The 23,544-nt window shown below is 44.2% G+C and overlaps 1 protein-coding gene across 1 annotated transcript in view; it reads right to left on the reverse strand.

Annotated features, from left to right (window-relative positions):
• The window catches only part of slc22a21 (solute carrier family 22 member 21), a 37,023-nt gene extending 26,104 nt beyond the window's left edge, over nucleotides 1–10,919 (reverse strand). Inside the window, exons 1-5 of the mRNA XM_077224570.1 lie at nucleotides 10,320–10,919; nucleotides 7,670–7,773; nucleotides 6,759–6,913; nucleotides 6,327–6,498; nucleotides 1,229–1,355 (exon numbers count right to left, since the gene is read on the reverse strand). Of these exons, the coding sequence (XP_077080685.1) occupies nucleotides 1,229–1,355; nucleotides 6,327–6,498; nucleotides 6,759–6,913; nucleotides 7,670–7,773; nucleotides 10,320–10,709 (948 nt within the window). The 5' untranslated portion in view covers nucleotides 10,710–10,919. The remainder of the gene's footprint in view (nucleotides 1–1,228; nucleotides 1,356–6,326; nucleotides 6,499–6,758; nucleotides 6,914–7,669; nucleotides 7,774–10,319) is intronic.
• Between the last annotated feature and the right edge of the window lie 12,625 nt (nucleotides 10,920–23,544).

The following is a 23,544-nucleotide window of genomic DNA, read 5'->3' on the forward strand; positions in this document are numbered from 1 at the left end:
AAAAAGCCTTTTCAGTGGAATGATTGAATGCTTGTTTCTAAGAGTTGTGGAATAACTGATATTATGGTAGATGCAATTATAATGAGGGTTGCAGTAAACGCTTTTACCAATGCACTGTCATTTTAGTAAGTCCATGCATTTAAATGTTGCCATTCTAAGTAGAAATTGTCCCGTTCAGTGTGTGTTTCCTATGCCTGCATACGCTTGCTTTAACCTGAGTTTATCGGCTTGCTGCTGCAGGGGTTTAATCTTCAGCGTCACATCTTTATGACATTGCATTTCAAAGTCAGTCAGCTATTCAGCTAATGTAGAAGATTTTATTATTTAGAAAATAAGTAATTTAGCTATATATGTGTACACTATTATTTCCTCTGTGTGTGACTTTGAAGAAAGGCCTGGCCTGAAATGTTGCTTGCTGCAGAAAATTCTATTCTGAGAAGTCACATGGGATAAGTCCTTTACCCAAAAATAATCTGTAGGGTGTGTTACGATCTTTGGAAAAAGACATGGTATATATATGTAAAAGTGAGCAACGATCGGGAAAATAAAATAAAGTCTAATATTTCTGGCATCAAAGATCTCTGAGAAGTGATTTCCCAAAAAGATTGAAACCACAACACTATCTAAACCAGTGGTTAGAGTTAGGTGTGATTTTTCTGCTGTCTCCACTCAGATGGGCAAGGAGTTTGACCAGAACAGGAGCATACCGACTGTAAAGTCTATATAATCATTATCTGACAGAAATGATCCTGACTGAAGGGGTGTTTGTGTGCCTGTCCAACATCTTCTTCAGTCAGTGAGTAATTAACTCTGTTACAGTATATAAACATGTTGCTTCATAAAAGATTAAATTGCACAAAACTAGGCTGGTAAATAAGTGCATTTGTGGCATGCAGTAAAAAATACTGTTGCAGCAAAACTCTTCTCGCAGATATGCTTCTGCTATGCCATACAGCAGAGTCATTTGTAATTAACTTATTGTTGCCAACATACATCAGCGTGGCACATGTGCAGCAGGTGTGAGATGGATAAAAGAAGCCTAAATCATGCTGTTTTCACAGTGCATTGAACTCTTTCAACTCCTCGTTATATGACCCCTCTAGTAGTAAATCAATAGCAGTTGAACAGAAAATAAGAGGTTGAAGAGCTTTCGTCATATGAGGAGCTAAACGAGACTGTTTAAAGCACTGTGTGGCATGTGAAGAGCATAGACAGGAGTGGACTTCACCTGATGAAGGGAAAAAATGACTTCAGGGGCCTTAACCCCGTTCATCTTAGCAGCCTTTCTCAGAATCTCCTCGGCCTCGTCGACCCGTCCCTGAGACAGCAGCCATCGCGGAGACTCGGGAATAAACCTGCAAACAACAACAGAACCTTCATTAGACTTATTAAATGCAGCAAAATGAAATTCAATAAGGCCCTGTTATGGTATAGTAGTGGTAATGTTGTTGTTTGAGCATGAAAAAGCTCTGCAAAGTTTCAAAGCACAAAGTCCCTTATTCTCTATATCAGTGTCAGTGTTTCTGAACTCTGTTGCGCCTGAGGCTGTAGTCCGGTACGTGTGTGTGTGTGTCTGTGTGTGTGTGTGTGTGTGCTTCTCTCCCTTCATTGTTTCCGATGTCTCTCCTCCTGTCCGTTTCTCATAGGTTATTCTGTCCTAAGTGGATGTGACGTAAACGTAAACGTGCAATGAAAAGAGGACCGGAAGTGCAAAATCCCCAGAGACAGAGGAGAGCGTGTGTTGCCCACTATTGTTGAATGCTGTTGAAATTGTTTTCATAGCTTTGATTGTGAAATCTGTGAAGCTTGAGTGAGCAATTGATAATGTTTTTTCTCTCCCACATATTTCTTTCTTTTAGTGGTGTGTTGACCACATGTACCTTGAGAACAAACTGAGTCATGAACGATGTAGGCATTTTTTACATAGTTTTCTCCTGTTTATGTTTAGTTAAGGAGTTAGGGAAGTTCTTGTATTTTCTTTTCTCCCTGATAGGATATTTAATTTCTAGGTTACGGTAGTTTTCTTGCTGTTTATTATTTTGTCCTGGCCTAGCCCTGAAGTTACTTTTGCGTTTAACTGCTGGCAAAACTTGTTTCCCTCTAGACGCTGAGAAAGTTCTTGTAAAAGTAATCTGCATTATGTTTCATCCCTAACCTTTGGCAGTGACAACTCCCTGAAACGCCTCCATTGTAGTCTTGAGTTTTCTTCTGGCAACGAACACGTCACAATATTCCTCATTTAAATAATTAATATGCAGAATAAAGGGCCAGTTTCTGGTTGAGTTAGTTAGTAGTGTGTCACAGAGTTTAGAGTCGGGAGTTTATCACACTGAGAATCAATGGCGCAAGCACCTGTAACCCTGGTAGGCGTAAATGTCTTTGCTAACCCTTTAACCTGATTTTGCTTCTCTGTTTGCGATCAGATCATTTTAAGCCGCTAACTCCAAGGAAATTTTCAGTTTAATTATCCAGTGATCGAACATTAACTCAAACAATCAGTCCAAAACAGCACTAATGTAAAGAAAACCTCTGATTACATCAGAGATGGCAAAGAAAAAAAGATTTCAATTAATTATTCATGTTATTCATATAATAATTCATTATTCATTCCAGTGTCTGTTTAGCTTTAAAACACGAGCTCTGTCATATTCTGTGATTGTTTCTGAAGAGCGCGAGCCCTTACGCATCGCGCTGTGTGAAATACAGACTGAACGGAACCGATCAGATGATACGCAAACTGCGTTTCTCTGCTGGATAAAGCAAACAGCGTCTCGCTAGTAAAGAGGGATGTGGATTGCAGTAAAGGTAAAGACTATTGCGCTGACGCACAGAAGTTGTTTTGTTTTTTTCATGTGCATAAATTTATGAATTATATGGACTGGTTATTAAGTGTCCTTTTGGAGTCTCCAAGTGTCATTTTTTGGAAAGACAATTTAATTTATCTTGAAAAAAGCTTGCAGAAAATACTGTTCCTTTTCGAATGGGAACTCGCACTGCATCTGAGAAGATGCTATGGAGAACGCCTCAGCATGACCGGTGTCTGAAGCACGTGTGAAACGCGACAATTGTATTGGCCAGTGAGAGCCTATGACATTACTACCAGTGCGACCATGAGTATAAGAGGGCGTCTGAGGAACACATCCTCCTCTTCTTCGTCTTCAGGAGCCGTTTGTTTGTATGCGTGTGTAAGACAGAAACGCTCCAGAGGGATAGTAGTCAGCATTTGCACGAGTGTGTTCGTCAGTTTGAATGGCTCTCGGTGAGCTAATATTTGGCTAAGCGTGTTTAGTGCTCCCCTTGTTTTAGAGGGTTGTCGTGCAGAGTCCTCTGCTCCCTTAGGGCTCTGTCTATTTTTTTAGTCAAGCTGGCTGGCTTTCTATGTGCCTCCTTTTAAACTAAACCATAAGTTTAGTCACGGTTGATCTCCATAGGGCTAGACCAATATGATTTTGACTGAGATAAAATAAGATCTGGCTTCTGATGGTTCGGTTCAGGTCTTATTGTCAGATTGAATGGCCCTGTGTGGGCCCCCTTGACAGACCTTATAAGGTTCAGGTGTTGTTAGTACTGTACTATTTATTTTTTATTTTTATTTAAAACTGTTTTAATTACTCTGATTTCTTTTTATTATTTTAATTTCTTCTATGTAAAGCACTTTGAATTACCACCGTGTATGAAATGTGCTATATAAATAAACTTGCCTTGCCTTGCCTCTTGTTTCGAGAGCTGTCCTGTTGAGGCCTCGACTCCCCACAGCTCTACATGGTTAGGTACCAGGGTTTGTCTACGGTCTCTAGATAGGAGTGGTATTGGGTCTCCTCTCATCCTTAAGAGTCGTCCTGTTGAGGTTTTCCAAGTGGGTTTGCGGACTCGAGTGGCAAGGCTCTCTGTGAGTCTCCTTAATAGCACGGTTTTAGTGTAAAGGGTGATTAGACCTCCTCTCATTTTAGAGAGTCGTTCTACTGAGGTTTTCCCAGTGGGTTTGGGAGAGTCGTTCTACTGAGGCTTTCACTCCCTAGAGATCCGCCTAGATTATATTGCCAAGTGGTACAGCTTTCAGTGTGCATCCTTGGAAGTCCTGCCTTTTTAATAAAATGGTGTAGTTAGGCCTCCTCTCGTTCTGGAGAGTTATCCGGTTGAGGTCTCCACGGTCTAGAGCTCTTCTAGACACTAGCACTAGGTCTGGTTATGAGTGTCTTTTCTGCCGCTGTCTTTAGGGTAGAGTGTTGTTAGGCTCTTTTTAAAGTTCTTTAAAACAGAGTCCTCTCTGTAGATGCAACATGTATATTCTGTTTTGGTTTGTTTCTGTTCCACGCTTGAGAATGTTGACCTAGTTTCTTTGTGTGTGCCAGTTAGCCTAATTAAGTTCACCTGATATTCATTTCATTGATTGGTTTGGTTTGTCTATTTAAGCTCTGGCTGCATTTACACTTGGCATTAACATGCGATTACCGTGATCTGATCAAGCAGGTCGAATCATAAGCCAATCAGGACACGGTGCGTTTACACCTGTCCACATCAAGTGACTTCTGTATCTGGATAACAGATCAGATATCCCATTCCCGCAAAAAAAAATGTTGGGGGACTGTTTACAAATCTCGCAAAATGAGGAGGATGCAAGTACTAATAATGTGGATAGATGCCGTAATGGAAACGGTACAGAGAAACGTATCCGGGAACGTTGCAGCTGTGGTGGGAAATGCGCGTTCTTTACAGAAAATGAATGATTCTGCAACTTTCGGGTGCAAAGGCAAACATTTCAGTGTATTAGCGATGTACTTCACACTCGACTGTATCACACAACCACACAGCTCTCAGTCCCGGAGAGAGGAGGGGAATAATGACAGTGTGTGACGTCCACCTGTGAATGCAGACACACACGATGGCTGATAGCGTTTACATTACACTGAGATTCGATCACAATGTGTCCTCGACTCCCTCCGGACCGGGACTCGCTGATCGAGAACATTCCCATCAGAAGTGCGTTTACACTCGTCTTTTCAATGTGTATGTGGACAACATCCGGATACAGGTTGCATGTTAATGCCGAGTGTAAACGCAGCCTATGAGGCCCTCAGTTTTTTGTCAGTTCTTTGTTTTAATAAAAGTTAAACTGCTGTGTTTAGATCCTTTACTCCTTGTTTATTGCAACCGAGCTGTAATAGAACCTCGCTGAATCTTTTTTCTAAGAGTGTAGAGTCACAGACTCAATTCTGCAACATCCACATGGACGAGTCTGAGGCCAGAGAGTGAGTCCTCAACCCTTTATGAGAGATGAAAGTATAATCAAATTATCCAAACTATCATAGCTTAATGGGAATGTTAACAAAACGTTTGTAAGCCCTATTCGCACGGGATTAGTATTATCTGGGGACCTCGTGTGATTTAGAAATTACCCCTTCACATCTGAATGTCGTGTGGCGCATTCGCACGGAATAAGCGAAGCCTGTGATTTTACTCGAATTTACTGACTTATCTCCCGGATATGGTGTCAATAGGCTATTGCTTGGAAATGTCTTGTCGTTATTATAGGTCTAGCTGTATGATATATCATAAACAGAAGAATGTGCCTTACCGCATGCTGCTATACATGTCATCCATCTCCATCTAACCATTATTTTAGTTTTTGCTCTTCTGATGGTTTTCAGTTTCAGCTTTCTCTTTCTGCAGTGTATAGATGTATGTGTAAGTGATATGACCCAGCACCCAAATACTATCAAAAAACTCGAGCCTACATTCTTTGAAAGATGGATAAAAAAGCGCACAGGAAACAAAAAACTTGGAAAAATTACAAACGGCCCCGCCAAATCACAGAGATGCTGATTCGCACGGGACTAATATTATCACAGGACCTCGGTTTTCGGCTGAATATGGCGGGTCAATTTTTACTTTACAAATTACAGACATGGTCGATTCGCACGGGATTAAGATCACAGACAACCTCCGCAATTATTACAAATGACTAGAGGATCACAGACAACCTCCGCAATTATTACAAATGACTAGAGGATCACAGACAACCTCCGCAATTATTACAAATGACTAGAGGATCACAGACAACCTCCGCAATTATTACAAATGACTAGAGGATCACAGACAACCTCCGCAATTATTACAAATGACTAGAGGTCACCAGGTAATACTTATCCCGTGTGAATAGGGCTTTAGAATATATTTTTATTATCTAGGGTGTTTGTAGGTATGGCCCATCTTATTCAAATGAACTTTGTGCTGCCTATTTGGTAAGCAAGTGTTCACTATACATAACCGTTCTTCTCAAGTCAGGTGCATTATTACATAGCGCCCATCCCATAGCAATCACCTACCACCATAGGGGCATGCAGAAGAATCCAGGGATGGTGAGGACCAGCAACAGCGTTCTCCAGTCTCGCAGGAAGTAGGCAGTCAGTGGAAGCATCATGTACCCGATGGAAAAGAAAAGACACACGCCAAGAGTGGAGTAGATGTCACGAATGGATGGGCTCAATATTTCCATTCCTAGAGGAAGGACATTTTCATAAAAAAAATGTGTACAGTCTACAGTCTACAGTCTGAATTATTGAGAATATTTTCAAAGTAGATTCTGAGACAAAAACATGCATGTTTTTAAACACATCCTACAAATGTGCTGCCAGTCATCATTTTCAATAATAAGCTGTTTTATGACAGAAAACAGTAATGTTAAGATCAGTTGTGATTATTCAATGCTAACACAAAGCGTACACTAAAAAAAATCACAACACATCAAAAGCCTTTACCTAAAGCAAATGCTGTCAAATAGTTTGAAATCTGGCCCATTCCAGCAATGAAAAACAGCACGCAAAAAATCACCCAAGATGGGGAGAAGACTTGAATGAAGGAGAATACCGTCTGAATCCCCATGGTAATAAACAGCACTATTTTCCTGCCAAACCTGAAGACCAAGAAGAAGATAAAACAAGTTTAGTTATTTCCAAGAGGCAACTTTCCAGTTTTCACCAGCGCTTTCTGCTCACTCTCTGTGTATAGTCCACTGCTTTCACAATTTGAATAAATTGTTGAAAATATGCATAATTATAACTATTGCAACAGACGGGACCGGAAAAAATCTTATATGTCAAAATAGATCCGTGTATTAAGTCTTGAAGTGTAAAAGTGAACTGAGACACCAGCCACTTGTCCAATGCAATGTTTAACACGTTTCATTGCTCGCCATTTTAATAACTTTTCACTTGACCTTTTTGAAAAAATTTTTTTTTTTTACTTAATTGAGAAAAATTTGAAGGCTACATGTCGATTAATGTATTATTTACTTAATACAGTGAATTCAGGTAAAACGGGACAATTTCTGCCATTGGGACTGGAACAAATTGACCAATTATCCAGAAATAACCAAATACACTGATCCCAGCCCGGCATTCTGATGATTCGGCTTCTTTTAAAATGATTTGCATTGGCAGAGAAAATAAAAACACATAGTAAATGGCCAATATTTGTTTGAAACACTAATGACTTGCTTTGATACAGCAGTTTAATAAACAATATCACACTTGAAATCCTGAAATCACAATCAATCAGGATAACCAATGGCCTAATTCTTTGCTGAACGAGATCTTTGGGCTTGCCATTAAATAATTATTATATTCACATGTGGCTTGTGGGGGGCAAAAAAGGTCAGATGCTTTCTAACCTGTCAGAAATCTGTCCAGAGATGACAGAACCAGTCAAAACCCCAGAGAAGAAGAGTGAGGTGGTCAATGGCACTCTCCAGTCATCTGAACACACCAAATCCCACTGCCGTTGAACACACAGTGCAGGTTTTGAAAATAAAACAATGTTCAAAGTTACGTTTTTAAAAGTTACGTTACGGTCTGACCCATGAAAGCCTGGAGTGATTTACATAATTTTTGACACTTCTATTCCTGATTGAATACAGGAAAAATGGAGACGGGGCTATTACAGTAACTTAATGTATTTTCTGCTCAACTTCTATTTACATAAATGCTCGTTTTCTGTGAAACCCATAGTTTAACTATGGTTAACCATAGTTACTGATATAGCCTTTGTTTGTCCATGTCTTACAAAACAGCAATAAGAATGGACCCTCACTGATCTTTGATGTTCATGAAGAAGTTTTACATCACAATATGGAAGTTACGTTGCATGCAATTTTGGTTTAAATTTCTGAAAATATTTGGTAATTCTGTCAAAACTTCCAGTATTATCACAGATGTACAAAAATAGAATTTACTGATTAACATATGAACACATAGTATTGCTCATAAATGTCAATATCACTTTAAGATGGTTTTACATTATACTTTCTTTTGTTCTAAATATTGGTTTGATTTTTTGTCACTTTTGTGTGCTATTTTATGAATTGCTTTGTTTCATATTTATCATTCAGTTTGCAAAGCAACTACATATTCTATAACAGACTTTAAATGCATTTCCATATTTCTTATTTGTATGGTTCAACATGTTTTCACTGTACTGGATCTTTTTCTGTAGGACAAAAATGTGCAAATGTTGAATTGTTTTTTCACACATTCGGTTTCATTCCCATTAAACTCTCTGCAATGCATTTCATGTTTTCAGTCCAAACCAACTCAGATATACATGAACAAACGCCCTTTGCATAGCACATTTCAAAAATAAAATATTTATTAATTAGCCAATTAACTAATCAATTAAACAATTCAACTATATGACATTATTATATCAAACTAATAGTAAAATGTTCAGAAAGATATCCCTTTTATTGCACAAGGTTCTGTTTTTGAAATTAGCATATCATGTGTTTTATAATAATTTTGCAACTTTAAATGTATGCAATACTGTAAATCCATTAAACTACAACACCGTTTGCATCAAACCAACTGTAAATTACTCAAAATATATTCCTCCTAACATGTTGCACAAGTTTGTTTTTTTCAGATTATTAATCTAATATTTTTTTTATAAAGTTTGTTTTTCAGATTATTAATCTGGTATTTTTTATATACAGTACAGAACCCATTTAAATTAAAGTACAACACTGTTTGACCTAAAGATATCAAACCAAATGTGAATTATATTCTGAATAATTTACAGTATCAAATTAGAATACCTTTAGGTTAAAACGGAGTTGTAGATTAATGGATTTAAATGGTTTCAGTACTGTATATAAAAATACCAGATTAATCATCTGAAAACCAAGCCTATAATGGGGAATAATATTCTGAGTAATTTACAGTTGGTTTGATGCAAACGGTGTTGTAGTTTAATGGATTTACAGTATTGCATAAATTTAAAGTTCCAAAATAAATTAAAAAACATGAAATTCTAATACCAAAAACAGACCCGGATATTTTTCTGAACATTTTACTATTAGTTTGATACAATAATGTCATATAGGCCTAGTTAAATTGTTGAATTGATTTATAAAGATAATTAATATAGAGTCAAACCAAAAATGTATTAAGACACCTTCAACATTTCTCACATTATCACAGTTTATTTGCTGAATTATGTTGAATATCTGTCAGCTGTTAAATTTAACTACACAATTAGATAATACCAGTTTAGCTCAACCAATCACCAAGCAATGCTTCATGTTGTTCAGTCTGTGGTGTAAAAAGGTGCATTAGTTATTAAAGAAAAAACACTTCAGCAAAACATGATCAGCTCAAAGTGTCCCAATCATTTTTGACACCAAATTTGTATAAATTTTACGCTTTAAAATCTTATGAACTAACATGTACTAACATGTACTAACAATGAACAGCTTTATTTGTATTAACTAACATTAACAAAGATGAACAAATACAGTAACAAAGGTATTGCTCATGGTTAGTTCATGTTAGTTATAATACATTAACTAATTAACCTTATTGAAAAGTGTTACCAGTTTTACTGTTTTTTGGGTATAATATGTATAATATAATATGCAATTATTTTGCTATCCTCACTTACATAAATTAACTATATTGTCCTGCACCCACTAGTTAAAAAAATATCACAAAATTATATCTATAATAATGTTTTGCTCGATTGCTATCTTATTTCTTGAAATGAAGCCTTGTGTGTGTTTGTTTGTTTGTGTATGCGTTGGTTTGAACTGAATACAGTAGGCTAAGTGCAGAGAGTTTAATGTGTGTGAAACCGAATGTCTAACGGATGTCAAGCGTTAAACTATCACTCGAGCGACAGGTGGAGACGAACCGGACGAGCTTCGAAGAAAGCCCAGAGTAACAGCATTTCTCGGGGTCCCGGAGACCAAACTACATGCCAATCTGAACTTCAGTACTATACATCGAGCTGGCTCTGGCTGAAGTGAGGAGAAAGCATCGAAAACGAACCTCTGTAACAATAGTGGAGATGTATATTTCATTATCATACACCCAGCCGTCCATGCAGGTTTCTCGAGGAATATCCGAGACATTCACATCCACCCACGGGAGCAAACCCCTGTCCGAATAGTTTTTCACGATGTCCACTCGGTGTCTAGAGCATTTACTGAAGCGAGACTCCTCGTCCCGAGGAATAGACGCGTTTCTCCATTCATCCGTGATGTTCAGAGCCGCGGGAATCAGACAGTGATGAGCGGGTGTATCGCCCATGAAAACCATGGACAACCCTGTGAAGCCATTGGGAATAATGCTGAAACACAACAGAATGAACAGATTCCTTTGGAAAGGTCCCCAGTCTCCCAGGAACGCGGTGCTGTCATCGTAGTCTGGAGAGTTCATGATAGTCGCAGCACATCTGCGACAAAACCTTCTTCTTCGCAGTCAACGCGCCTCGCTTATTCCTTATGAGTAGCCTATTACCTCCACCTACCGTATAGCTTACATGTGTGATGTATCTGTATTGTTTTACTTTTTATACGAGGATGTAATGCTGCCCCACCCACCCCGGGGCTCAGCTACCTCCTCCATCTCACAAACTGGGCTCCTCAACCTCCAGGATGAGCAAAGCACCACGAGCCCTGTATGGCAAGCCATTTTACATTTAATCATTCGCCGGATATGAATGCGTGATTAGGGTTGGGTATCGTTTGAATTTTAACGATTTCGATTCCGATTCTGCCGATCAATTCCGATTCTTATCGATTCCTAATTTCGATTCCAATAAGGAATCGCAGCGCAGGAGTTGTCTCCTGCTTGAATTGCTTAAAGTCATATGGAAATGTACAGAAAAGGAATCGATAAGAGGAAATTAAAATTTAATAACAAGTATCCAATTCCTTACCACAAGTATTTTCGATTCCCAACCCTATTCGTGATAATTAAATTTTTACTTGTTAAAATGCTTGATATCAGGAATTAGCATGATTTCTCTTAATGGCAATTTTTGTAAATCATTTTTTTCTTTTTCTTTTTTTTCTAATTATTGATATCAACAATGACGTCACGCAGAAATATCAATTTTTTGATATCAAGAATTAAATTTCAACTAGTTGCCTAATAACTATAATTCTTTAAATCTGTAATTGTATTTTCATCGTAGCCTGCCATTCAAATTCAATTGTTGATATCAGGAATTGATTTCTTACTAGTTGAAATTCCAATTTCACAAATCAGAAATACAATTCTTACTAGTAAAAATCATAATTTTTGATATTGAATATAACTTTTGTTACTAGTAAATATAAATTCCTGATATCAAGAACTCAATTGTGTATTTCAACATTTCAATTTGTTATTTCAATAGGGCCATCTGAAAATTATATTTCTGATGTTTATCAATAGTGTGAAAATAGTACGTCAGAACGCCGGCTCATTATTGGCTGACGCTGGTCACGTGGCCACCACGACTCATGCGTATGATGCTGACACAAGAGCAGTCAATGGAGAGCCGGCATTCTGAGGTAGAACCAGGAAGCACTGCACTGTTTACACTACGTCAACAGCAAAGGAGAATGGCAGGGAAGAGAAGAGATTGTTGAATAAAGTCGTTATTTTTGTTGGGTTATTTTGCGCACAAAAAGTATTCTCGTCGCTTAATAACATTAAGGTTGAACCACTGGAGTCACATGGAATATTTTAGTCTTTACTACCTTTCTGGGCCTTGAAAGTTGCAATGACGTTGCTGCCTTATGGGGGGTTTAGAAACCTCTCGGATTTCTGCAAAAATATATTAATTTCTGTTCCGAAGATGAACGAAGAGTGTGAATGAATCTATTTCATTTTTGGCTGAACTAACTCTTAAATAGCCATTATAATACAATATATAATACAAGTCCAGGAAGTGATCTCTCAGTTGCAGGAAGATATCAAAACCCTGAAATGACACCTTGAACAATAAAACCATTGAACAAGAGTAATTTTATATGTATCTATCAGGATTCAGGCTCGGAGACAGAGGTAAGTGATAAACATAAATGTATCTTTATTTAACTCAAAGGAAAGTATGCAGGGTTTCGGGAGTTCAACGGTGATCTCGAAGAGGATATATGTGGCAGGAATGCATCCAGGTGAGTGAATCCTCTTCTTAAGGAATAACGTGGCGGGTAACACAGATCAATAACTTGAGTTTTTCTCTCTTTTCAGATCGTTCGTGGATAGGCGTGATTCAGGAAGGATTCCAGGTGAGTAGATCCTTTGAAGTGCACTTGACAATGAGCTCACCAGTTCAGTGATACTTTCCCTTTCTCTTGCAGCTCATCCAGTGGGAAACGGGACTCGTGGCGGATTCCAGGAAACGGAGAACATGAGTCATGGAGCGGATCCTGGGAACATCAGAACAAGGACAACAAGGTTAGTTTCTTTCAGGTAAGTATACTTTACGTCCGTTGCTGAAGGATGGCTCAGAGTGAGACAAGTGGTGACTGGTAAGGGTCGTTCCTGTTGGAGGCTTGACAATGACTGGGAGTGAATCGGGTGCTTTTGTGCTGGCTGGGAAGTGAGTGCTGAGTGGAAACAGGTGCAGGTGATCAGTAATCTGGGGACAGTGATCTTTGCGTGGGGACATGTGAGGGATCTGATTGGCTCCTGACAGTATCGTCATCTAGCAGTGCCAGAAGTTAACTTTCCCATTATGCTTTTTAGTGGGATGGCATTTATTACCTTCATAAGGGCAATTATTCTAATCTTTTTAAACATATTTATCATCTTTTATACTAAATTCTTAAATTTAAACAAAAATTCAACTAGAATAATAAGACCATAGGCTGTTACCAATCAAATTAAATCAGTATCATTATCAACCAAAGAAGTTGCATCTGAATTCCAAAGTAGCATTTAGATGTATTTACAAACTGTTTAATGGATTTACACAGTAATTACAATTACATAGTGTTATGAGATTAAAGTTTTAAATATAATATTTTGAATAGCCTTTAGAAATATGAAATTAATGACAAATATACAAATATAAACGGTACTTAGATTATGAGAGTAAAACCACCACTCGGATCCGCTCCGGCCCCCTGAAGCCTCGCCTCCGCCCCGGCCCACTGAGCCTTGCCTCCGCCCCGGCCCCCTGAAGCCTGGGATCCGCCCCGGCCCCCTGAAGCCTCGCCTTCGCCCTGGCCCACTGAAGCCTGGGATCCGCCCCGGCCCCCTGAAGCCTCGCCTTCGCCCTGGATCTCTGCAGCCTGGGATCCGCCCCGGCCCCCTGAAGCCTCGCCTCTGCCCTGGCCCACTGAAGCCTCGCCTCCGCCCCGGCCCCCTGAAGCCTGAGATCCGCCCTGGCCCCCTGAAGCCTGGGATCCACCCCGCCCCCCTGAAGCCTCGCCTCCGCCCTGGCCCACTGAAGACTCGCCTCCGCCCCCGCCCCCGCCCCCGCCCCCTGAAGCCTGGGATCCGCCCTGGCCCCCTGAAGCCTGGGATCCACCCCGCCCCCCTGAAGCCTCGCCTCCGCCCTGGCCCCCTGAAGCCTCACCTCCGCCCCGGCCCCCTGAAGCCTCGCCTCCGCCCTGGCCCCCTGAAGCCTGGGATCCGCCCGCCCCCCTGAAGCCTCGCCTCCGCCCTGGCCCCCTGAAGCCTCACCTCTGCCCCGGCCCCCTGAAGCCTGGCCTCCGCTCTGGCCCCCTGAAGCCTAGTTTGTCCCACCCACACTTATTTGTGTCTGAATACTACTTGATTACATGAATCTTTAGGTCTATCTGTAAGCATCTGTAGAGTATGGCTGGGTGTGGCGGCTGCCTGGGGGGTATTCCAGAAAGCAGGTTATGTGACATACCCAGCTATGTTTAAGGGTAGTTAAGGTGATAGTCTTACATAGCCAGAAATTTAGACTGATGACAGAAAGTCTGCTTTCATTGGCCAAGGGCCGCCCCGAGGCCGTCTGACTGACATGTAAAGCAACGTCGTCAATACACCAAAAGCCAAGGTCCAGCACTTTAAAACTCAAAAGTCAGAATATTATCCAATTTTAATGTTATTTTTAATTTGATGACAAAAAACAAGTTTTTTTCATCCTTCAAAAATTGTCCACATTTGTACAACTATTTTTGTCACTTTTTCTATGTGAAGTGTGAAGTAGGTGACACATTTATAGTAAAGTTCACAAAAACGTTTCTTCAAATTGAAAATGAAATTATACAAACAGTGAGTAAAGAGCTATTCCTGTATAATCAATGAACCTGTCGGTCAGTTCGGTGCAAACTCATTAAAACTCCAATTTTTATCAATGATTCTGACTAAACAAATCTCTTATTTATATTGTTTCTCCGCTTTGTTTGTGATAATGAGAGGATTTGTGCACATGTCAAACTTTATCTCGAGGGAGTAAGAGTTTGCTGTAAATCGGGTTTTGGTGAATTGAGGCCACTGATTCCACCCAAAGCTTCTTCCTCCAATATTTTTATATTTCCAGCAATCTTTTATCACTGTACGATATACAGTTGTACACGATGTACAGATGTGTGCAATGATTGTTGTCACTTCCTTCATCCATATTTTTATCTACTCCTTGTTTTTTCATATGGACATTCTTATATATTTTACTTATTTCTTGTCTTTCTCTTTACAGGGATCTGTTTATAGTTATCATTCATTTTCCTAATCATTCTCAATACCACATGCATTTCAGTCTCTTTCCCAATTGTATTGCAGAACTCTTTTGCTTTTTAAATGATCCTTATTGCAATTTACCTTTTCTTCTGATACTCTTTGATTGTATCTTGAGTTATTAATCTTTTGGAAATTCAAAATGCCTTATTTCTTTCTCGCCACTGGGCATTCTTCAATTTTTTTTCTCCAATATTTTGCTTTTGTACAGCATTTTGAATGTCACATATTACTGGCCAATGATCACTGCCAAAATTATCTTCATACACATTTGCCAGTTAATGCTGCTGACATTATTGTGAGATCCAAAAATGATGGGCTGCCAACCAGTGAATGTTCTCCTATACATTCTTCTATTATTTCCCCATTATTATCAGTGTTTTTACTACCCCATAAACAATTATGTTCCTTAAAATCCCCACACATAATTTTGCCCTGTGTGTCAACCATCACTTCTTTTAAAATAGTATTACTTATTTCTTTACAATTCTGATTACTTCATTCATTCCCATTATGTACTGTATGTATTCTGCATTACTATTTTCATATGCTATGCTTTCTTTAATAAACGTTACACACCCTCCACCTCTGCGTCTTTCCTCTCTACTACATGTCCATTGATCTTGAATTCCTAGGAGCTGTTTAGCATGTCTCCTGGATACAAATAATGTCTGGTGTTCTTCCCACTTCTGTCTTTAAATTCTTGCCCACTTGCTATTAAGCTCCTGGGATTCCAATGTAGTGAAAGGAAAGATATTATAGGAGTATGAATTGTTACTCATGCCATGTCCAAAGCAACAGTTCCTTCTTATTCTTTTAAAATCTCATGGACTTCTACAGCTGAAATTCCTGTTAACTTTAGGAATTTATTAGCACTGCACATCCTACAATTATCTTTAACTTGTCCGACTCCTTTTCTACCTGTGCTGTAGGGTACAATGGGGCTAAAGACACACCTTAAAGGGGTCATATAATGGTACATGCACTTTTTCAAGTTGATTGTACTGAAATGTGTGCCTGTACACAACCATCATATAATAGACAGTCCATCGGGCGGCCAGGGCGAAACAGACAGTCCATCGGGCGGCCAGGGCGAAACAGACAGTCCATTGGGCGGCCAGGGCGAAGCAGACAGTCCATTGGGCGGCCAGGGCGAAGCAGACGACCCATCGGGCGGCCAGGGCGAAACAGACAGTCCATCGGGCGGCCAGGGCGAAGCAGACGACCCATCGGGCGGCCAGGGCGAAGCAGATGACCCATCGGGCGGCCAGGGCGAAGCAGACGACCCATCGGGCGGCCAGGGCGAAGCAGACGACCCATCGGGCGGCCAGGGCGAAGCAGACGACCCATCGGGGCGGCCAGGGCAAAGCAGACGACCCATCGGGTGGCCAGGGCATTGAAGACCAGGGCGAAGAAGACCACTCGGGCAGCCAGGGCGGAGACGACCCCTCGGGCAGCCATGGCGGCGAAGACCCCTCGGGCGGCCACGGCACAGGAACAGAACCCGGCACAGGAACAGACACCGGCTCTGGAACAGACACCGGCTCAGGAACAGACACCAGAACAGTAACAGCCACAAGGACAGACACAAACACATAAACAAACATTGGCTCAGGAACAGACACTGGCTCCGGTTCAGGAACAGGAGACACTGGCTCCGGCTCAGGAACAGCAGACACTGGCTCCGGCTCAGGAACAGCAGACACTGGCTCCGGCTCAGGAACAGCAGACACTGGCTCCGGCTCAGGAACAGCAGACACTGGCTCCGGCTCAGGAACAGCAGACACTGAAACAGACAGTCCATCGGGCGGCCAGGGCGAAACAGACAGTCCATTGGGCGGCCAGGGCGAAGCAGACGACCCATCGGGCGGCCAGGGCGAAGCGGGCGGCCAGGGCGAAGCAGACGACCCATCGGGCGACCAGGGCGAAGCAGACGCCCTGTCAGGAACAGCAGACACTGGCTCCGGCTCAGGAACAGCAGACACTGGCTCCGGCGCAGGAAGAGCTTCTGGATCGCCAGACGTGACGTCAACAGTCTCTGGATCGCGAGGCGTCATGTGAACAGTCTCAGGATCGCCAGATGTAATCTGAACCGTCTCTGGATCGGCAGACGGGACCCGAACAGTCTCTGGATCGGCAGACGTGCTGTGTCTCCTCCAAGCTTGCAGTACTGCCACTGCATAAAAGAGGAAGACAGCCCTCGTGGCCATGGCAGGGCTGATGGTGGGCAGCTCCGGGACGATCTCCGGGATGACAGCAGGCTGCACGGGGACGGCCTCCGGGACGACAGTGGGCTGCACGGGGACGACCTCCGGGATGACAGTGGACTGCACGGGGACGGCTTCCGGGATGACAGCGGGCTGCACAGGAACGGTCTCCGGGACGACAGCGGGCTGCACGGGCACGACCTCCGGGACAACAGCAGACTGCACGGGCACGGCCAACGGGACAACAGCGGGCTGCATGGGGACTGCCACCGTGATGGCCTCTGGTTCACTGGGGAGGCAGGAAGTCTTCCTCCTCCTCCGCCGACCTTGACGGCGAGGTGCAGACTCAGTACTGGACGGGACCAGCGGCGAGGAATTTGGACTGGGCGGGACCAGCGGTGAAGACCTTTTGCTAGGCGGAACCAGCGGCGAGGATCTTGTGCTGGACGGGACTAGTGGTGAGGGCTTTGTGCTAGATGAGACCCGTGGTGATGGATTAGTGCGGGGCGTGGTCACTGGAGATTTTGCCGCCGCAGCTTCCTCAGTTTGACGGGCCCATAAACCGAAACATTGAAAGATCTTTAACCGGGGCGCTTCCTCCCCGGTCTGCGAACCTCCTCTCTGTAGTCCCCTTCCTCCTTCATTCATAGGAGGAGGGTTACGAAATCCCGAACTGCTGGATCTATATATTTTTGCTGCAATCCTTCTGTCACGACACACACACGAGAGAGACAATAGATCCAATTGCAGTGTTTATTAAAGGATAATCCGTACTCACAACCAGTCCAGGCAGGGGTCAAATACCATGTAAGCAATCCAAAGACAAGAACTTACACAGATAAAGACACACCAAACGAGATCCAAAGTGTGGGGACAAAATACAAGGATTCCAGAACAAGTGATAAAACAGACAGGGTATAAGTAGACAGACACTAACAAGGTGAGTGGGAACAGCTGAGTGTCATAATGAATAATGAGTGGCAGGACAGAATGCTGAGAAATGTAGTCTATAGTGAATGACACCGTGACAACGAGGACCTCTAGTGAACCCCAGGGAAACACAACCAGACACTGTGACATACGTATGTAACCCTGGTTCCCTGAAGAGGGAACGAGACCTGCGCTATTGTGCGTGAAGCATGTGTATAATCAGTCCAATTGTGTGAAGAGATGTTGTAGACCAGGAAACTATAAAGCACACCTGAAAAAAGACTGCGCTAGCTTACGATAGGCTGAAGCAAGTCGATCACATGCTTGCAGGGAGTATGGCAGGGCGATGCAGCGTCTCGTTTCCTCTTCAGGGAACCAGATTTAAATATAAAAACCTGGGACATTCCTTTTCAAGGGAACTCGAGCTGCGTCGTGACGCTGTGGGAACACTATACCCACAACGCCATCATTTTAAATGCCTGTTCTGTGTGAAATCATTTCGCACACTAAGCAAAGCACCCTAGACCCTGGAGTGGAGCCTGGATTCAAGTCGTAAAATCTAACAAATGTATGCAGTGAAGACCAGGCTGCCACATCACAGATGTCGGGAAACCCCCGATAATAAAGCCTTTGAGGCCACCATACTCCTGGTGGAATGGGCCTGGACAGCCAAAGGTGAAGGCTGACCAGCCGCTTCATAACCAAGTGTGATTGCCTCAACTACCCACTTGCTCATCCTCATCTTAGATGCAGGGTAACCTTTTCTTGGTGACCCGAAACAGATGAATAGTTGATCTGATTTATGCCACAGGGCAGCTCTGTGTAGTTAAGCATTCAAAGCCCGAACAGGGCACAGCAGATTAAGTTTTTCCTGAAATGGTGTATTAAAAGGTGGAGGACAAAAGACCTGCAGCATAATTGGGCCCATAACATTAGAAGGGAATACAACCCAGCCTAGGGTGAAGAAAGACTTTCACCACAATAGGTGCAAATTCTTGGCACGAAGGAGCAACCGACAAGGCTTGCAAATCACCAATTCTCTTGATAAAACAGATAGCAATGAGAAATAAAGTTTTTAGTGTAAGGAACTTTTCTGAAACCTCTTGAATGGGCTCGAAGGGAGCCAAAGCCAGGCCTTCCAGTACAACGGCCAAATCCCAAGGCGGTGCTCTAGTGTGCAGTGCAGGCCTCAGCCTCAGGGTGCCAAGAAGAAAACGAGTAATGACTCTTCCCAATGATGCACCACCCAGAGGAGTGTGGTAGCCAGATATAGCCGCCACATACATCTTCAAGGTGGAAGGTGATAACCCCGCAGAGAAATGTTCTTGCAAATAATCGAGTACTGTACCAACAGGGCAGTTAATAGGATTAAGTTGGCCCCAGTACAGGGCTACCAGTAACAGACGGGCCCCTTCCTGGCAAACCCTCTCCAGAACACCCGGAAGTATAGATATCGGAGGAAAAGCTTACAGGTGTAGCCTCGGCCACAGCTGAACCATCGCATCCACCCCCAGAGGAGCTGGGTGCGTGAGAGAGAACCACATTGGACAATGCGTTGTGTCTGATGATGCGAAAAGGTCGACTTGAGCTTGACCGAATTTCTCCCAAAGGAGCTTCACCACCTCGGAATGAAGCCTCAGCCCCTGCCTCGACAGGAAATCCGCTCCCTGATATATACTGCCCTGAGAGACAGTAATTTCCCTTGGGCCCATAGGAAGATCTGATGAGCCAGTTTGCATAGATGACGTGACCTCAGACCCCCCTGATGGTTGATATAAGAGACCACCGATGTGTTGTCCGTGTGGACAAGCACATATGGTGACCTCTCAGGTCTGGCAGGAAGTGCTTGAGAGCTCGAAACACCGCCACCATTTCTAGACGATTTATTTGCCAAGAAAGTAGATGGTCCTGCCATAGACCTTTCGCCAAGTGACCACTCATTATCGGCCCCCAACCTGTGAAGGGAGCATCCGTCGATAGCGTTACGCATCGACAAGAAGCCCCCAGCACTGTGCCTTGGGTGAGGAACGTCCTGGTTGCGTATGCAACCCACCGTTCCCTGAAGGAGGGAACGGAGGACGTAGTCGACGCGACTGAAATGGGATCACTCTAGGGAGCCTATCATCTTCGAGTACTATTGAACGAGCCAATGTAATTGGCGTGCGTGATTCGCATCACACACTCCGCCCCCGCGGCGCGGGTATAAATACGGAAGTGGATGCACGCACTAGTTGCTTTTCGCTGAGGAGCCGAGAGTAACCCGGGGTCAGCGGTGGTCCAGCGGTAGTGGCAAGGGGACTACGTCCTCCGTTCCCTCCTTCAGGGAACGGTGGGTTGCATACGCAACCAGGACGTTCCCTTTCAGTCGATAACGTCGGACGTAGTCGACGCGACTGAAATGGGATCAACCATTGAACACGCCACTAACGCTGCCACCTTCCAGTGCCTAAACCAAAGCCTCCTGATGCCCCCGCAAACTTAAGGCGGGGAAGGACAGGGCTTAGGCCAGGGAAGTCACTGCTGTTCCTACAGGACCACTGGGAAAGCGTTCCCCGTACGTTGGAAGGAAGGGACGCTGCGGAAGCCACATCCAACCCGAGGGAGGAAATGTGGAGAATACACATATGAACTGGGCGGAAACCGGGCAGTCTAACATATGGAATGTCACTGGGGTGGCTCCCGCCTAAGACGGGGGGAGACACACCGGACAGTGACGGCAGAGAGACTCTGCCGAGGGAAGACACGGGCTCACCGCAGGGAGCCGTATCGTGGAAGAATACACATATGGGGTCACCGAAGGGACCGCAACATATGGACCCAGCCTAACACAGGTTCCACACTGCTTACGAGTGGTAGGCCTAACACCAGACGTTCCGCACGTCCGACGTCGGAGGGGTGTGGAGGAACTCAACAGGGTTCAATTTTAAGGGAACTCAACTGGAGTAGAAAGGCGCACGTATCCAGTCCATAGGAGGGGAATGGCGCAGCAAGCCGACACTTGAACTGGGCTCACGGTGAAACTGGCTTCATGAGAAGGGAGCCCACGGGAAGCAGCGGTTCAACTAGGTGTCGTCCAGCCCCCAACTCTAGAATCTGTTTAGCAAAGTATATCGTCAACGCCCAGGCGGAGCACTTTACACTCATCATAGAGGAGCTCAACACCTAAGTGGACATGTTGCATCTCGGATCTTTGCCGAAATGAAGGCAAGCACTAAGTGCAACTTTGCATGGAAACAGCCTTCCCTCTCTGCTGAATTCCACAGATATTTGAAGAGCTGGTCTGAGGTCTATGACTTGCATTCTGTACACGTCCAAGCGAATCGGACAGAGAAGCCAGGGCTGGATCTGCCTCCTCCAGGGCAGCGCTTGCAGGCTCACCACCTGCTCCTATTACGGGAGAGGTAGGAACCTTGGGCACAATCCGAGCCGGGATCTCAGCTTGTGAGAGTTAGCCGGCCCAGACTCCAGGCACAATACGTTGACCGAAAGCGAGCAAGTCCCTACCCTCTAGTAGAGACCACGCGAGCAGGAGAACTGATATAACAGAATTTTTAACTCACTACCTGCAGTGGCTCAGGGGCGGTCTCTGCAGTGCAGTCGCACCAGGGACAAGGCCCAAGAGGATAAAGAGGGACACAAGGATTTACAAGACCTTGCTCCTCAGGAACCTGACGATCAGAACGTGCTTCTGCATACTTCTGCAACACGATGAGCGTCGTTTAAACACCGAGGCAACATCCTTTTTGAGGGTGATTTAGGAAAACAGCCTACTGCAACCCATTTTGCAGGAAAGAGAGCACTGAAGTGATCGAAAGCTTTCAGGATCTCCTCAGGGGAGAAGACGCACTCAAAGACTAGGTTCCACTTCTAAAGGCGTAAGCACGCTACCCAATTCTAGGGGGTGCTCGCAGAAGTGATGGTAACTAACACATGTTCTTGTGATAGCCACCTGAACCTCCGCGTTCGGATGTAAGACCGCCCGGAATCTCCGGGGGAAGAACGCGTGTGCCATCGTGCCCCGTCCCCGAATCCAGGGGAAGTCAGGAAGGCTGTTGAAGGGAACCAGGTCTAGTTGGGCCAATGAGGGGCAACTATGAAGACCTGTTCCTCTCCTGACATGGCACGTAGGTGCAAGTGACGGGCGCAAAAGACAGGAGCATTGCTCAACACAACATGTGAAGATCACTGGGCTTCAGGAGCATTTTCTGCTCAGCACTTGGGTGTGACAAGTTCACTGAGCTTCAGGAGCATTCCTGCTCAACACCTGAGTGTGATAAACTCACCGAGCTTCAGGAGCATTTCTGCTCAACACTTGAGTACGAAGAACCTCACTGAGCGACAGGAGCATTTCTGCTCAGCACTTGAGTGTGACAAGTTCACTGAGCTTCAGGAGCATTACTGCTCAACACCTGAGTGTGATAAACTCACTGAGCATCAGGAGCATTTCTGCTCAACACTTGAGTGCGAGGAACTTCACTGAGCACCAGGAGCATTTCTGCTCAGCACTGCGTGTGATGAATTCACTGAGCTACCTGTGATGGACTCACTGAGCTACAGGAGCATTGCTGCTCAACACCAGAGTGCGATGAACTTCACTGAGTTTCAGGAGCAAATCTGCTCAACATGAAGAGTGATGATTTCACTGACTTGCAGGCGCAAGGCGACCATGAGTCGCAGTCACTTTTAGAAGGCTCACTGGGGTTAAACGCATTTCTGCGGGCCCCTGGGGCCGCTGAGTCCCAGTGTTTGTCCAAGGGTAGTCCGCTCGGTTTACCCAAACACTGGCGGAAAAATAAAACCGGGGGGGCAACTGAGCGGCCCCGGAATGGTCATGACCCAGCCGGACCCAGGGGATGGAGTCTCCACTTGCCCTGGCTATAACTGTCGTGAGGCTCGATGGCGGCACGATTGAGTAAGCGGGAGGAGTGGAATAAGGCGCTTTCAGAAGCGTCTGACTCCAAGGAGGAGGTGACGGGTGAGTTTGTGACATGCAAGGGAAGCTTGCGCAACGGTCGCAATGTCTAACAACTCGAGGCACGAATGCCCGTGTAGTCGGGGGTCGCCCAGGCCCCCGTTAAAACACGCCCTTTGTACATGGCCGCTCTGTTGAAGAGGGTTTGGCAGCAGACCGGGATGAACTATAGTCACACAGGGTGAGCTGCTCTGCCACGGTCACCTCGGGACTCGATCGTGAAGCTAGCGCTGAAGCGGTCACATATGGAGGGAGCCAAAGGCTGCGACTACCATATACCCCAGGAGCCTCTGAAAGTTCTTTCAGTGGGACCCTTTCTCACTTCAACACCAGCTGAACACATTCTCATTGGAGAGACATGTTGGACCGAGTACCTCTCCAAAACTAGAAAAGAGATACTCAGCCCGTGGGCGAGATTACTCTCTTCCAGTTGACCTGAAGACCCAACGGGCTCTGGAGC

Source organism: Siphateles boraxobius, unplaced genomic scaffold, assembly GCF_051911475.1.
Source record: "Siphateles boraxobius isolate OS27281-9 unplaced genomic scaffold, OSU_SipBor_1 125, whole genome shotgun sequence".
In the NCBI taxonomy this organism is placed as follows: Eukaryota; Metazoa; Chordata; class Actinopteri; order Cypriniformes; family Leuciscidae; genus Siphateles; species Siphateles boraxobius.